At 38.7% G+C, this 15,945-nt stretch overlaps 2 protein-coding genes across 2 annotated transcripts; both read right to left on the bottom strand.

Moving 5' to 3' along the window:
- Positions 1-131: 131 nt before the first annotated feature.
- Positions 132-4,353, bottom strand: LOC131126048 (gamma-aminobutyric acid receptor-associated protein). Its single transcript, XM_058068189.1, has 4 exons — positions 4,108-4,353; positions 3,556-3,634; positions 458-576; positions 132-384 (listed from the first exon to the last, which is right to left on the bottom strand). The coding sequence occupies exons 1-4, from the start codon at positions 4,195-4,197 to the stop codon at positions 298-300; spliced, it is 375 nt and encodes a 124-aa protein (XP_057924172.1). The 5' UTR covers positions 4,198-4,353; the 3' UTR covers positions 132-297.
- A 1,714-nt stretch (positions 4,354-6,067) lies between these two features.
- Positions 6,068-15,880, bottom strand: LOC131126046 (CTD nuclear envelope phosphatase 1A). Its single transcript, XM_058068186.1, has 8 exons — positions 15,228-15,880; positions 10,518-10,584; positions 9,219-9,337; positions 9,064-9,135; positions 8,876-8,992; positions 7,984-8,095; positions 7,817-7,901; positions 6,068-6,758 (listed from the first exon to the last, which is right to left on the bottom strand). The coding sequence occupies exons 1-8, from the start codon at positions 15,330-15,332 to the stop codon at positions 6,698-6,700; spliced, it is 738 nt and encodes a 245-aa protein (XP_057924169.1). The 5' UTR covers positions 15,333-15,880; the 3' UTR covers positions 6,068-6,697.
- Between the last annotated feature and the right edge of the window lie 65 nt (positions 15,881-15,945).

The following is a 15,945-nucleotide window of genomic DNA, read 5'->3' as shown; positions in this document are numbered from 1 at the left end:
AGCTAAACCTAAAAAGAAACAATAACCACTGACAATAATAATAGAACAGCTCCACCACTCCAAGTACAATTCATTGTTGTGTTAACGCTGAGCATTCTTCTCATTGATTTATCGGTATTTTTGTATGAATATTGTATTTTGGATTATGATGCTTAGAAACTGGCCATCAAATTAGAGCAGAGAAAAGTGGAAGGCGACATGAACTCTACAGCTGCTGAGCTAAGCTTGAATATTTAAATGAATGTATGTATAGGTTGGGGGGGGTGAGGTGGGGGCGTGAGCGGGGCTTCCGTGGGATCATATTTCCCTTTGGCTGTAGTTATTGCCATACACGCTCTCGTCACTGTAGGCGATGTAGAGGAAGAAGTCCTCTTCGTGATGCTCCTGGAAGACACCAAGATTTCAAGACAACCAAGGACAGTTAAGAACGGGCGTGGCGAACATTGTGGCCGGGTACCTGGTACAAGAGCCCCATGGTGGCCGAGGTGGGGGGAATGACGTTGTTTACGAAGAAGAAGAGCGCGTCCTCGGCTCTCAAGTGGATTCGTTTTCGGATGAGGAAATAAAACTGGCCCACTGGATTTACGAGAGGAAAAAAAAACACATATTTCAGAAGTATTCATGTTTTACACTTTCATTGCTTCCATAAATCAACCATGGTCAATAATGTGGCTTTTTTAACACAAAAATGTATCGGAAAAAACTCTTTCATGTCAAAGTGCAAACAGATTTCTACAAAGTAAGGATAAGTGGTACAGAAAAAAAAAAAAAAAAAATATATATATATATATATATATTATAATATACACACACACAACCGCTCAAAAGTTTGGGATCACTTGCATATTACTGTTTTCCAAAAAAAACACATTTTCCTGCCTTTCGCAAACAATTTTCTTCCATTTCACAAACATTTTTATCCATTTCACAAACAATTAAAATGAATCAGATGATTTTCAAAGAAGGATCTCCATTTTTGCATAGAGGCCTACTATCAACAACTGTCAGTCCTCTGCATCAATCTCCTGGTATGGCTGCTAATCCAAGTTCATCATTTTATAAGGCTAATAGATTATTAGAAAACCCATCTAAAAATCTAAACTAAAACTAAAATCTCTTACCATGTTGTTAACTACTCCCTTTCAGAGAGCAGCACAAACTGGGTCTAACAAGGACAGAAAAACAATGCCGGTCATCACCTGGCAGCTGCACTAAATAGTACCCGTCAAACACCAGTGTCAGTAACAGCAAAGCGACGACTTCAGGACATCAGACTTTATGGCAGGATTGCCAAGAAAAAGCCATATCTCAGACTGGCTAAAAAAAAAAAATCCATGTGATCCCAAACTTTTGAGCGGTATATGTGTATAAAACACCAGCGTCTGAAGGGTCCAGAGACTGGTTGATCCGTATTCCCGGCTACCACTACAGCAGGGGTGTCAAACTCATACCACGGAGGGCCGAGACACTACAGGTTTTCTCTCCAGCCGGTCACTTTGGTCCTTTGGTTCGAGGGCAGAAGCTCTCAATTAAATGACCTGCTGGAGAAACTTAGTTGGAAAGAAAACCTGCAGTGCTTCGGCCGTCTGTGAACACGTGGGCTGCACCATGAAGACAGAAGAACACTCCAAATAACCCAGGGGAAGGGTTAATGAGAAGTACAATTCAGGGGATGGATGGAAAAATATTTCCAAGGCATTGAACATTCAGTGAATTCAGTGAAATCAATCATCAAGAATGGAAGGAATATGGCACTGGTGTGTATCGGAATCTGCCTAGATCAGACGCCCTCGTAAACTGAGGGATGGTGTAAGTAGGAGACTAGTGAGAGAAGCCACCAAGACCCCAACAACTTTTCTGAAGGAGTTACACACTTCAGCAGCTGGGATAGGAGAGACTGCTTCTTTGGTCTGATGAGTCTGATAAGTACATTAATTTTATTTATATTTTAACATTTTGAAGTAACATTTTAAATATTTAAACTTATTTTATTATGAAGAAAAAAATGTAAAAATAAAAAACATATGCTTAGGTACATGAAATAATTTGATTTATATTTTAACAGTGTCAACTAACATTTTAAATATTGGTAACCATTTATTTCATTATTAAAATGTTTAATAAAGTAAAAAAAAAAAGTATGTACTTTTTATATTTTAAGAGTTTGAACTAAAATTTGTATTTTTTAAGTCTATTTTATTTTAACAAATTAGTTAAAAACAATTATATATTTAAGTACATTAATTTAATTTATATTTTAACAGTTTGAAGTAATATTTTAAATATTTCTAATTATTTTATTGTGAAGAAAAAATTGTAAAGTTAAAAAAATATGCTTACGTAAATGAAATAATTTGATTTATATTTTAACAGTGTCAACTAACATTTTAAATATTTGTAACTGTTTTTCCATTATTAAAATGTTTAATAACTTTAAAAAAAAGTATGTACTTTTGACATTTTAAGAGTTTGAACTAAATTTTCATTTTTTAAGTCTATTTTATGATAACAAATTAGTTAAAAACAATTATATATTTAAGTACATTAATTTTGTTTATATTAACAGTTTGAAGTCATATTTTAAATATTTCTACTTATTTTTATTATGAAGAAAAAAATTGTAAAGTTAAAAACATATGCTTAGGTAAGTGAAATAATTTGATTTATATTTTAAAAGCATCAACTAACATTTTAAATATTTGTAACTGTTTTTCAATAGTAAAATGTTTAACTAAAATTGTATTTTTTCCAAGTCTATTTTACTATAACAATTAGTTAAAAACAATTATATACTTAAGTACATTAATCTTGTTTATACTTAACCGTTAGACGTAATATTTCAAATATTTCTACTTATTTTATTATGAAAAAATTGTAAAGCTAAAAAACATATGCTTAGGTACATTAAATAATTTGATTCATATTTTAATAGTGTAAACTAAGTTAAGATAAGATATGCCTTTATTCGTCCCTCAGTGGGGAAATGCAAATTTATTTTTAAATACTAAGTATTTATTTCATGTTTTTAAAATAAGTAAAGTCAAAAAACAATTATATACTTTACAATACTTTACTATACATTAAATATTTTTGTCATATTTGAACAGTTGGAAGTCACACTTTAAATGTTTAAGTATTACTGTATAGTAAAGTAAAAAAAATATATACTATATACTGAAGTATATCAAATAATTTAATGTCCATGCTTTGAACAGTTTCAACTAACATTTTAAATATTTTTAAGTAGTTCTTTTATTATGAAAAAAATCACTATTATTTACAATACATTCATTAACAATATTTCTTGTTCAACATCTAAAATGTGTATTGTCGTTTGCCGTGTTACCTCATCTACAGTTTTATTTCAATGCAATTGTTTACATGATATAAAAACATTATTACCTGTACTTTTATTACTTAATTTATTACTATTATTAAGAGATATCGCATAAATTGCAAATATTAACTTGAATTAATCTGGTTTGCACTCTTCAATGAAGAGAGACAATGAATGTCCACTGTGTGTATTGTAAAGTGCATGACATGTTTCATCACCTGTCAAGTCGGAGGGGACAAGATATTTCTTCTTATCCAGGTCGCCTATTCTGGCTTTGGGCGCCTTTTCCACAATAACCTGCCAGGAAAATGATATGAAAATAACCAACAGCAACAATATGAAAAAAACATGTGGCGATAACGTAATCTACAGTACGTATTTCATCGCGTCAAACGTGACAGGAATGTCAACTTTTAAAAGCACGAAGCGACAAACGTCCTAATCGTGTAGAAATGACAGGCTCGTTAGGAGTTTAATGACCACTTTAAGATGAACTTGAACAGTATTACGACAATATCTCTACTCTTGTTATTGTTGCTAACAATAAACGCCCGAATGCGGAAGCTTATGCTGCTCAGAGCTAGCTGACCCCAAGTCTGTGGTGTTTATCAGCTCGGTTAAAACATAACACTTTAATTACAAGCACGTTAATAAGAATCATGTAAATAAATGCCTGTGTTAAGGCAATAAAAGCTAAATAAAACATTTGCTGTGATAGCTGAGCTCAGTTAGCTGCGAGATTGCTAACAACATCGAGCTTAGCTACTTACAGGAACCCTATCCGGGTACTTCTTCCTTATTTTCTCTCCTTCGGACCGCCTTTTCTCAAAAGGATGCTCTTCTTTGTATTGGAACTTCATGTTTAGATACGATGACAAGACGAAAAGTCGTTTTTTTATCACGTCGAGAAATCGCTGACACACACGCGACAACAAGGACTAGCTAACAACTAGCTAGCTTTAGCATGCCGCAGCTGTTTTTCCCCTGTACAACTCGACGGCGGCGGAGGGATACAATAACAACGTGACGTTCGTAACACCCACGTCACTCTGTTACGAAAACGTGCTATGTTAGACGCCTTCCATGAACGGTTACAAGATTCCCTTTCATTTAAAATCGCTTAAACCCAAGTATGTTGTTGGTGTTGGTGTGGAACTACTTTATTTTTGTCATCCGCTGCGGCGAATGACGTCAGAGGAAAGCGGTGATTCGGCATCTGTCCTTGTCATATGACCGAGGCCCATAAGGCAGCAGCGCTTTTTAACGCAATTGTAGAACTTTAAGCAATAAATACGATTTTTTAAATCACAAAGCACGGCCTTATATGCGTCACTAAAACATTACGTGTCTTGCTGTCCGGGATTGGCATTTTATGGTTTACACGACCAAGACATGACTAGCAAAAGCAAATGGGCAACAACATGACAGTACCCGGATATTAGAGACGGAAGTCATTCCATATATGGAATATCATTACGGACTACCGTAGCACTGTTGTTTTACACCGCAAGATGGCAGCATGTTGAAATAACAACGCCTCTATTATGATAATACAGTTTATAGAAAGAAACAATTAAAACAGTGACGACTTATCTTTAGCTATTCTTGAAAGAAAATAACAGATATGCGTTGCAAATGTGGTGACAGAAATGTGTGGTCCCCGCTGCTTGCGGGCATCTGACTGGTCTCCTCGGTCCCCGGGCAGGCGGTGTGTCTGCCCCCAGGGGCGCCCTCCTCGGCGGTGTCGGTGGGGTGGTGACTGGCGCGTAGGGTTGCCAACACCCGTATTGAGCCGACAAGGGATGCACTTTGTTCGTATTGCCTCGATAATCAACACCAGTCTGGCTTTATACACATATGACTTTATTCTTGTACATTTATGAGTATTTTTGTCGCAAATATATGACGTTATTCTTGCAATTTTGTGACTTTTTTTCTCGCAAATTCACTAGTATTATGACTTTTTTTTTTTTAGCATAAATGACTTTATCCTTGTAATGTTAAGACTTTTCCCTCATATTACTTTATTCTCATGATCTATTACTCGTAAATGTATGACTGTTGTAATAAATTGACACCTTTTTTCATAAATGTATATTTATTCTCATATGTATCATGACCTTTTTTTCTCTTAAATATACCACTTTATTCTCAATGTCTCATATTTATGAATTTCTCTTAGTTGTATGACTTTATTCTCACTAATCCGTCTCATGTTTTTTGTTCTCAAAATATTACTTTATTCTTGTAACAATACATCTTTTTATCCTGTAATTTTGATACTTTTCCTCATAATTTTACGACTTTGTTATAATACATTTATGACTTTTTTCTCATACATTTGTGACTATTTTCACAATATAATTATATTTAGTGATATTTACAAGTTTTTCTCTCGCGAATGCATGACTTTATTCTTGTAAAATTAGGACTTTATTCTCCTAACTACTTCTCGTTAGTTTTTTTCCTCAAAATATGACTGTTTTCTCATAGTATTACAACTTTTTTCACGTAAGTTTGCATTTTGTCTTGCGCTTAATTTAAGTTGTCCATTTGTTTGATGAACATAACGCCATACGATGGTGAGTCAGTCATCAAAATGAAGGCATGCCTAACTGTTTGAATCCTTTTAAACGACAGCTCAATGTTTTCCCACTTTTAAGATGGATGTTTATTTGTTTGGATTTAAAAGTAATGATAAAAAGCCAAGCGGGACTGACAAGATTGTGTTTTTTTTATTATATTAGCAACACAGAGCCAATACAAGAACATGAGCGACATTGTTCCGAAGGCGTGAGGCTCTAAATCCCTCTCCCCCCCCACACACACAAAAATATGGTAATGGTAAAGGGGCCGGAGCTAAGTGAAATCTGTCAATCAAAAAAAAAGTGCAATTTCATAGTATTATTATGGTTATGGTTCCTAAGGTGACAGACGGCACAGCAGTTCATGTTTTTCCTTCAAACCCGCATTCAGTCAATGAGTCTTTTTGGGGGAGAGTTTATTTAAAAAAAAAAAAAAGAAAAAAAAAACTTGTCCAGAAACAGCCAAAAAAAAAAAAAAAAAAAATGCTTTCAAAAGCAATCACCATTCAATCAGTGATAAAAAAAAAAAGTGTTGATTTTTGTATGGCGAATCCCCTTCCTCATCATGGTGGGGGAAAAAGGTTTAAAAATATGCACCTCCGTTATCCGTTTTTCGTGTTTTGTTGACATGGGATGAAATCAAAAAGTCCAGGCTGATTCCAAAGAGTTCTTTCATGACACAATTTTCTTTTCAATGGTGGTTGGTTGGGGTGGAGGGGGGCGGAGCTTAAAAGAAAGAAGAAAGAGACCCCGCCCCTCTTTCTGATTGGGCCAATCACCAGAGCCGATGCTGGTGGAGATTTCGGCTGAGGACGGAGCGCACATCAGCAGTGAACCTAAAACAGATGTTTTTTAAGTAGTAAAGAAAAAGACGACAAATTTTCATTCAAAAAAATCTGCTCTAATTTTCCTCAATTTTGTGGTTACATACAAACTGCCCAATTTTGGTCCATAAACACTGCAGACGCTGAAGGCTACACGCTGATAGCTGCAACCAGCATCATCCAATGAACATTATCATCTCCCGACTGATCAGATTACTATCACTGTCCTGGTCCTTTGAAAAACTGGAGTAGATTACTATCACTGTCCTGCTATCACTGTCCTGCTATCACTGTCCTGCTATCACTGTCCTGCTATCACTGTCCTGCTACATTGACAGACTGGCAGATTACTATCACTGTCCTGCTCCACTGAAAGACTGGCAAATTCCTATCACTGTCCTGCTCCACTGACAGACTGGTAAATTACTATCACTGTCCTCCCCCGCTGACAGATTACTATCACTGTCCTGTCCCACTGACAGACTGTCAGATTACTATCACTGTCCCACTCCACTAAAAGACTGGCAGATTACTATCACTGCCGTGGTCCTCTGAAAAACTGGAGTAGATTACTATCACTGTCCTGCTCCGCTGACAGACTGGTAAATTACTATCACTGTCCTCCCCCGCTGACAGATTACTATCACTGTCCTGCCCCACTGACAGACTGTCAGATTACTATCACTGTCCCACTCCACTAAAAGACTGGCAGATTACCATCACTGCCGTGGTCCTCTGAAAAACTGGAGTAGATTACTATCACTGTCCTGCTCCGCTGACAGACTGGTAAATTACTATCACTGTCCTCCCCCGCTGACAGATTACTATCACTGTCCTGCCCCACTGACAGACTGTCAGATTACTATCACTGTCCTGGTCCGCTGAAAAACTGGAGTAGATTACTATCACTGTCCTGCCACACTGACAAACTGGCAGATTACTGTCACTGTCCTGCCCCGCTGACAGACTGTCAGATTACCATCACTATCCCACTCCACAAAAGACTGACAGATTACCTGACAAATTATCTATGAATGCTACATAATTATTCCATACAAAGAATAGCTTACCTTAATGCATCAAGCATAGGCAACAAGTTAAGAAGTGCCGTGTCGCTAGGGTCGCTAAACCAGGACTTGATGGGGATTGCATTGTCTGGAAACAAATATTGTTTTTTTTACACGTTGGAGTATCAATATGATTATGATGATGATTGCGACAATGTTGGGGGTCTTACCTGGATGGCTTCTATAAGCTCCTGGTGAATTATCCAGGATAACAATACTGGACAGGTCGTCGTGTACGACTGCCAGGTCTTTGATGTAACTGCCTAGATCCAATGTACAGTGCTAGCAAAACAACAGAGTTTGTTAGCTAGCAGGTGACAAAATGGCTGCTTGTAGTCATAACATTCCCCAATAACAGACACAACAAATTGATAATATGACGAGGAAACTGTGTTGTCGTTTGGGGTGGGGCATCGGTTTCTGCCGTTGACGTAGCTGGGCCTACCCTCGGGTGTAGGGTTTGTGGTGGCAGGTTTTTTTTGTGGGGGGTGGGGGGTTCGGAGTGGATTTTTTTTGTGTGTGTGTGGGGGGGGGTGGGGGGGGGGGGGTTAATGTGGGGCTTCGGAGGATCCATCCTGGATTCATGAGCCAGTGGGTCCCCTGGCATTCCCTCTGGTGGGTTTTTTCTTTAGGTGACGGGGGGTGGGTGGCCTGACTTCCCATTGGCCGGTGGTCTTGAGGGGCGGGGACTGGAGGAGGAGACTTGAATAAAGGTGTAGGGTCCGCTGTTTTGTCTAAAGTTCCTAAAGTGATGTGGTTAACGTTAAAGGAACAGTGGCCATCATCTTACATCCTGTTAGACACCAACACGTCGTAATGGGACTATTGACCATATTCCACACACTATTTGTAAATACATTTTGTCGGACCCAAGCAATTTCCCTTATGTCTATGACGAGGTCTAATTTGTGTAAAATAATTTTACGACCATAATGGTTTCAGTTGCTCATGTAACTGACCAATGAGAGTAGCGGTTTACATTATATAGTGAATGGATTTGTACCACAGCTAGCGTAGTGTGGTCCATGATGCTAAGACTTGCCAATAAAAGTTACTATGTACCTGTCTGTAGTATCTGCGTCTGAGGATGTTCCTATTGTTGTCCAACTTGTCGGCCACCGCGGAGCCGTAGATCTCCATGCTGGCCGTGAAGACCACCAGCTCGTACCACTGACTCACCTGTGGTGGCGTACAGCAACACGTTACAACACCGCCAGCGTCCGTGCTCGCCACAACTACAAAACACGCACCACTTCGAGAAAGAAGTCGACGTGTGGCCTTTTGTGTACGAAGAATCTGACGGGGTGTTTATCGATGACGACCTGCGAGGCAAACAAGTCAGAACATGAGAATTCAGAATGAAGACCCTGGTCCTGACCCTGATGATTGTTACAGCGGTTCTTACTTTGAGGATAAAGTCGGGTGGCGTTCCTGGTCTCACTGTGGGTCTCAGGACCCCGTCGTGGTGAGAGTGGATCAGCGTCTCGTCCAGATCCAAGACCAGAATCTTCCTCTTGACTGCATCTTTAGTGCGTAGAAGATGACGACACAGCAATGTAGTACATAGTGTGGGGTGGTCCTTATATGGGGATGACATTTTTCTTTTTCACATGTTCAACTCTCACCCCCCACAATGCTGGGTTATCAATAAAGTTTGTGTGCAATATCTAGGGGTTGCTCAATGCCTTTGAATAATCGCTCGGTTTTGCAGCAATTGTACCATTTACAGACAACTAAACAACAGGTAATATCATTTTGGAGTACACAAAGGTATTGTGATAGACTCAAAAACATATTACATTCATACCAGAATATTACATGACAAACAAATCATTAGGCCCATCACCATAATCAATCAATTCATTCAAAAACAAACTCCATATATCGACATGTTCAAAAGATCAGGGGTGATTTTGGAAAAACATACACTTGCTTGCTTTGACCAAAAGTGTAAAAAAATATATAAATAAAATACATTAATGAAGGAATAAATACATAAATGAAGACTTAAAAGTGCAGAAATTAAAAAAGAAAATTCCAAATGACTTTAAGATGTGTAAAACACTATAAATAAATAAAATGACTTAAAAGTGATATTTATATAATAATAGTATAAATAAAAAATTACAAAATATAAAAAATATATATTTAAATGGGCGTGTGTAAAAAAACAAAAAAGTAGAAATAAATCAAATGACTTCCGTCATGTCGATCTTAGCAGCCAGCTGAGGGTTAACAAACCCTATTCTACAGAATAAGACTCAACAACACTTTCTGTTGCAGTAAGTCTTATCATACAACTGCACCCATCTTTTCCCTCCGGGGGCCATGGAACATCTCGTGGCATTATTCTTCATCTTAAGGCACGTGTAGTCAAGTGCCACGTAGTGTCAATGCCATTCACACTTTAGCTGATGTGCTGTGGCTAAAACCACAGCATGTGCTAAGCAATAACAAACACATTGACGGCATGTCAAATAAGTCCATTGGTGCCATAAACAATTATACATGCTTAAGTCATTAGCACATAATATACAAACAATCTGGAATACACATAGCACAAGTTGAACATCAAAGGTCTTGAGCAACCTCGAAAGTTTTGTCCCAAATTGCTTTTTTAATTGATTCAGGCATAATGCTGGGGTGAGAACACCATACGATATACAAAAATAGTTATAGTGTATGTTGCTTATGATGTACTCACTCAGTCTGTTTCTGGAGATAGGCGACAGAGGCAGAGTGTCGTATCTCACCGTTTGATACTGGATTATCTGCAGCAACAGGTTTACAATACAAAATTAGAACAATAACAACAGGCCTATATGACAGATGTTATATCAATGTAGACATTTTAAGGGTATGTTGTCAAGAGAATAATGCCGTATTATAGCCAGAATATGTTTTTTAATGATGGACAATACAGTTGTGTCAATGAATAGCTGCAATTTTCAACAATAAGATAGTAATCTTGCAACAAAGAGCAAAAAATGATGCAAGATCACAAAATGGACAAAAAACAGATAATAGACAGAGAATATAATATGTTTCAAAAACGGTGGGCTTTTTGAGTAGTTACAGTATTGTAATAAAATAATATTTACTATATTATAATGATGAGTTTCTATGTATTTTAATTTGTTTTAAAAGAGAAATGAAATGACTTTAGGTTTGCAATTTGGATTAAATGTTTTATGACTATTATGCCCTATGTTTTAGGTATTTTCATTTGTACATTTCATGGAGAAAAGGTGCATTGAGGCAAATCTTAATAATATTAATAATAATAATAATAATAATCCTTTCTGAATGTTCCTAAATATTTAGAATTTACATTTAGAATTTAAAACTAGGTTCATAAATAAATCTTATTTTGAGCTGACACTGTAATAAAAAAAACATGTTTGTGTCAGTGAGAGGTCTCACTCGCTCACATTTTGGATTTTCTGAACATTTGTGGGCGAGTTTAAGAGCTAATATGCCAATAACAATGAAAAATAGTAATACAAAAATATGCTTGCTGACAGTATTGTTTTAAATAACGGCCCATAGTTCCCAAATTGATATCCTTTTACTTTGAATTTTATGTAACTATCGTTGTAGTTGCACAACAAATCATTTACCACACAGAGTTTTCCCCTACTTGTTATAGATAACAATTTATTTCTATCTGCGATTAAATGCAATTAATTGTGAGTTAACTGTGGCCCAAAATGCAATTAATCGCTATCAAATATTTTAATTGTTTGACAGACCTAGAAATACGGAATAAAGTTGTAATAAAAACAAGTAAGTAATAAAGTACAAAAATGCAAACAGGCTGCATGGCGGTCGAGTGGTTACCGCGCACACCTCACAGCTAGCAGACCTGAGTTCAATCCCACCCTCACCCATCTCCGTGTGGAGTTTGCATGTTCTCCCCGTGCATGCGTGGGTTTTCTCCGGGTACTCCGGTTTCCTCCCACATTCCAAAAATAAGATAGGTTAATTGGCCACTCCAAATTGTCCATAGGTATGAATGTGAGTGTGAATGGTTGTTTGTCTATATGTGAGCTGCTTGTGAGGAGAAGACGTTGTACGTTTTCAACTTTTTTTTATTTCCTTTTTATTACTATTTGAAACTATTTTCTACATTAATCGATTACAGAAATAATCGTTTAGCCCAGCCCTAGTTGGTGTGTGGAAGTATTTACTTGCCAGACCGCTCAATCGTGGCACAAAACACTGAACAGTACCCTCCCGACCAAAACAGGTTGAATTGCCTATAAACCCCGGTGAAACTTTGCTCCTCTTCCAGAGTGTGAATGGAAGCTAGTAGCGTTAGCTTGTGTGGTTGTGTGTGCGTAACCATTATCATCAGGTCGTATTTTATAGCTTTAATGTAAGGAAGATTTTACAGTGCCCAGTGACCATGTGGAAGTTCTGAGTGAAAATATACAAGAAGCACGTCTTAACCGTAAATACACATTCTCCACGCACACGGAACACACTTCCGTGACAGTCCTTCAAAACAAGTGCACCGTTTGCCTCATGTCTGCGTAAACAAAACAAGAGTGTCATCAATATATCGTCCATATGCAGTTGGAATGGCATGGGTGACTACATGTTCCTTCATGACAAGCACAGGCATTACAGTTGGTTGAGGATTTAGTAGCAATGTGTGAAGGGGCTCTTACATCCCATTAGAACAGTTAGTTTGATATCATCTTGTATCATCACAGTGGGATACATCCTAAAAATATAATATATGCAGTGTAGCTGTAGTTGCCATGAATGAATAAGTATTAACAATACAGCGTAGTCCTTCCCTCCTTCGCTTGCACCTTTCCTTAAAGGTGCTATTTTTATCCAGCCCAGCTGTCAGTGGGTGTCAGCTGACCACTGGGTAACACTTGGAAAGGGGGGTGACTTTGACCACCTTGCTGCCACACTTTCCCTTTTATACTTCTTACTCGGGCCGGGGACCCCCATCGGTTGGTGAGATTAGGCAAGATTACCCCAACTGTGCTGTGGGTGGGGTCGCGTGAGCAAATCAAGCGCTCCTTTTCTGCGACGTGCTGCAAACGTATCATCCTCACTTGTAAACAAACACGGTGTGGACGGTGTGGGACCTGTCGCTGTTACAGAGGAAGACATTTAGCCAAACTTTATCAGACGCCTGAAAGGACAGCGGGGCCTGTTCCTAGCGCCAGGGCCTTGGAGACGTGCCATAGGTTTGCCAGAGACCACTCAGGATGTCATCCTCTGCACACATTGCTACAAAATCCTCAATAAGCTGGAATGTGCTTCAGGTTCAGATGCAATAACAAGGATGTTATTAATGTAAGATATTTTGTTGACATGAATTAGACGCTATGTGGAAGACAGTGCTCTTTGGAAAGAAGAAGTGTGTTGTGTGTGTGTGTGGAGAATGTCCGTTGATGGTTGAGAGACCGGGATGGTGCAAGAATAAACATGCTTCTTGTCCTTATTTCACTCAGAGCTTACATGACGTGAGATGGCATAAAGAAGCGGTAGAACGCAACACGGTGTAAACTCATGCAGCCTGAGCTGCACACACATGCTTTGCTAAACTAAGATAAGCTAAGATAAGCCAGCAAGTTTTGAAGCTGCTTTGACGTGGTTATTTGGGGAGGGCGCAGGCTAGCGTTTCCCGAGATTTCCGAGATTCCATCACGATGGAACGGTCCGCCGGGGAAATGCTTCCCCACACAAACGTTCCTTCTCACGATGACACCATTTCATTCACAATCTGTACATTTCCACAAGATACCACGTTTAACCTTTGAGTTTCTTTCAGTTTTGTTTATAGCTATTTCAAAAGTTTGAAGCTTGAGAGCGGTTAAAGCACCTAGATAGCTAATATTACAAGGGACAAAAACAGTCATGGCTGCACGGCGGTCGAGTGGTTAGCGTGCAGAACTCACAGCTAGGACACACAAGTTCAATCCCACCCTCGGCCATCTCTGTGTGGAGTTTGCATGTTTCTCCGGGGACTCCAATTTTCTCCCACACTCCAAAAACATGCTAGGTTCATTGGCTATGACTCCAAATTGTCCATAGGTATGAATGTGAGTGGGAATGGTTGTTTGTGCCCTGTGATTGGCTGGCCACCAGTCCAGGGTGTACCCGGCCTCTTGCCCGAAGACAGCTGGGATAGGCTCCAGCACCCCCGCGACCCTCGTGACGATAAGCGGTAGAAAATGAATGAATGAAAAAAAAGTCATAACTGCTACTTTGACTTTGGCATCTGTAAAGCTGTCATTTACAGCTTTACAGATGCTTTACAGAGATTAACAGACAATCTTGACTCAAACACTTTATTATTATTATCAGCTATTATTAATACCTACTACTATATATGTGGCATCTGTAAAGCTGAGTAACTCCCTTAATACCAATAGATGTATTTTTAATTTTTTACACCCTATGCCATTACATCTTTTACACACCATTTAGTTCCAAATGTGAAAATTGTAAATAATTGATGGTGTTATGTTTATAAATAAATAATGTTGATGTTTTTTTGGGTTGTTTATGTTGGTATAGTTGTTTAGATATTTCAGTTGTCACAAAAGCAAGTACATTTCTCCCTTGTTTGTTAGGAACTGATATTTCCTGAAACTTACCTACCTTTTATGGCTGATTACTAAAGAATGGTAGAAACTAAAAAAGGTAGAAACAAACTTTTTTCTGCTGAAAAATGCAGGAGTCTCGTCTTTCTTTTGACAGGACACAATATTCTGTGTGCCTTGAAGGATCAGTCCTAATCATCTGAAATGGCCACTACTGCAGGGGTTGTTTTTGGGAAAATGTCTGGGATTAAATGAGTTAAAAATGCGATTTTTCCATTTTCACAATAGATAAATATAATGTTTTAGATTAAAATTCATAAATATGCGGCTGGCACTCTCTGTGGTTGAGTGAATACATGTTACTCAGCCACTATATGCAGTGTGGCAATAGCTAATATTAGGTGTATACGTATATTATTACAAGAAAAACGTGCAACTGCTTCTACTACAACTGATAAGGTTTAAAGAGGAATTGAATAATATAGTATTTTTTATCTACTACAATAATATGCAATACATGTTACAACAAAAAAAGCTGTTATTTTTTGAGACTCACCAACACGACTATGGCTGATACATACTTAAAGATGCAGTTTGCAGTTTTATATATGTTAGAATTAAATATCAATTATTTGTAAGTACCCCCGACAGCCTCTATGGCGGAGTAAATGAATGATACTATTTAAGCAACTACAGGAGATCGCTATAGAGCGTTAGCTGATGTGCTAGTAGTTGTGGTCGTAACACGGAATAACCGCGTCCTTTTCACACTTGTTGGCGATGACACACATAATATACAGTCTTGGCGGTGCACCTAATTTAGTGACGTCAGCATGTCTTACCGTTCGTAGGTGCTTCCTGAGGATGTACATGATGAAGCCCCATAGTCTGGACGTCACGCCGAGGAAAGTGCGGATCCCCAGTAAACACTGGCGGGTCTTCAGCATGTTGCCAAGCACACAAAGACCCCCCCAAAAGACGACGAAGTAATAATAAGAAGCAGCGGCGGCGGCAGCCCTTTTAATGGCGAGTGACAGTCCGCATTAGTCGCCGCCACCAAAGCGACTGGAAGTTCCCCCAAAAGAGGCAAAGCAAACGTGTGAGGACCTCGCTCTACACATAAAGTGAACATCCAATAGAGACTATTGGCATAGTAACACTTAAAGAGAAACACTAATGTCACCGTTTATAGGACCTCGCTGGCAAGCTAGCGAGCGTTGCCCTGCTAGCCTCCAAGCTACCGCTAGCTTCGACAAGACCTTGAACCCGGCTCGGAAATTAGCCCCAAAAACCAGCGGCGTGGCCTCATAAGTCGGGTCACCGGCTGGACTCTTCCTCTCGAAGCCGTGTGGGCGTTAAAAAAGTTCCATAGGGTCCAGTATAGGTTAGTAATATCAGTTTGTAGTCCACTGGAAATCCGGAATGAAACTGCGAGCCGCCATTGCCGCCTTGCGACGTCACATCCGGAAAGGGAATCTGCGGGATCGCGCGCGCAGCACGTCAACGTGGAAAGAAATTAAACAGACGCGAACGCGCATTTCGTCAGAGGACTGTTCTGCA

This window comes from Doryrhamphus excisus, chromosome 3, assembly GCF_030265055.1.
Source record: "Doryrhamphus excisus isolate RoL2022-K1 chromosome 3, RoL_Dexc_1.0, whole genome shotgun sequence".
Taxonomy (NCBI): Eukaryota; Metazoa; Chordata; class Actinopteri; order Syngnathiformes; family Syngnathidae; genus Doryrhamphus; species Doryrhamphus excisus.
This window is presented reverse-complemented; position numbering and strand designations above follow the sequence as displayed.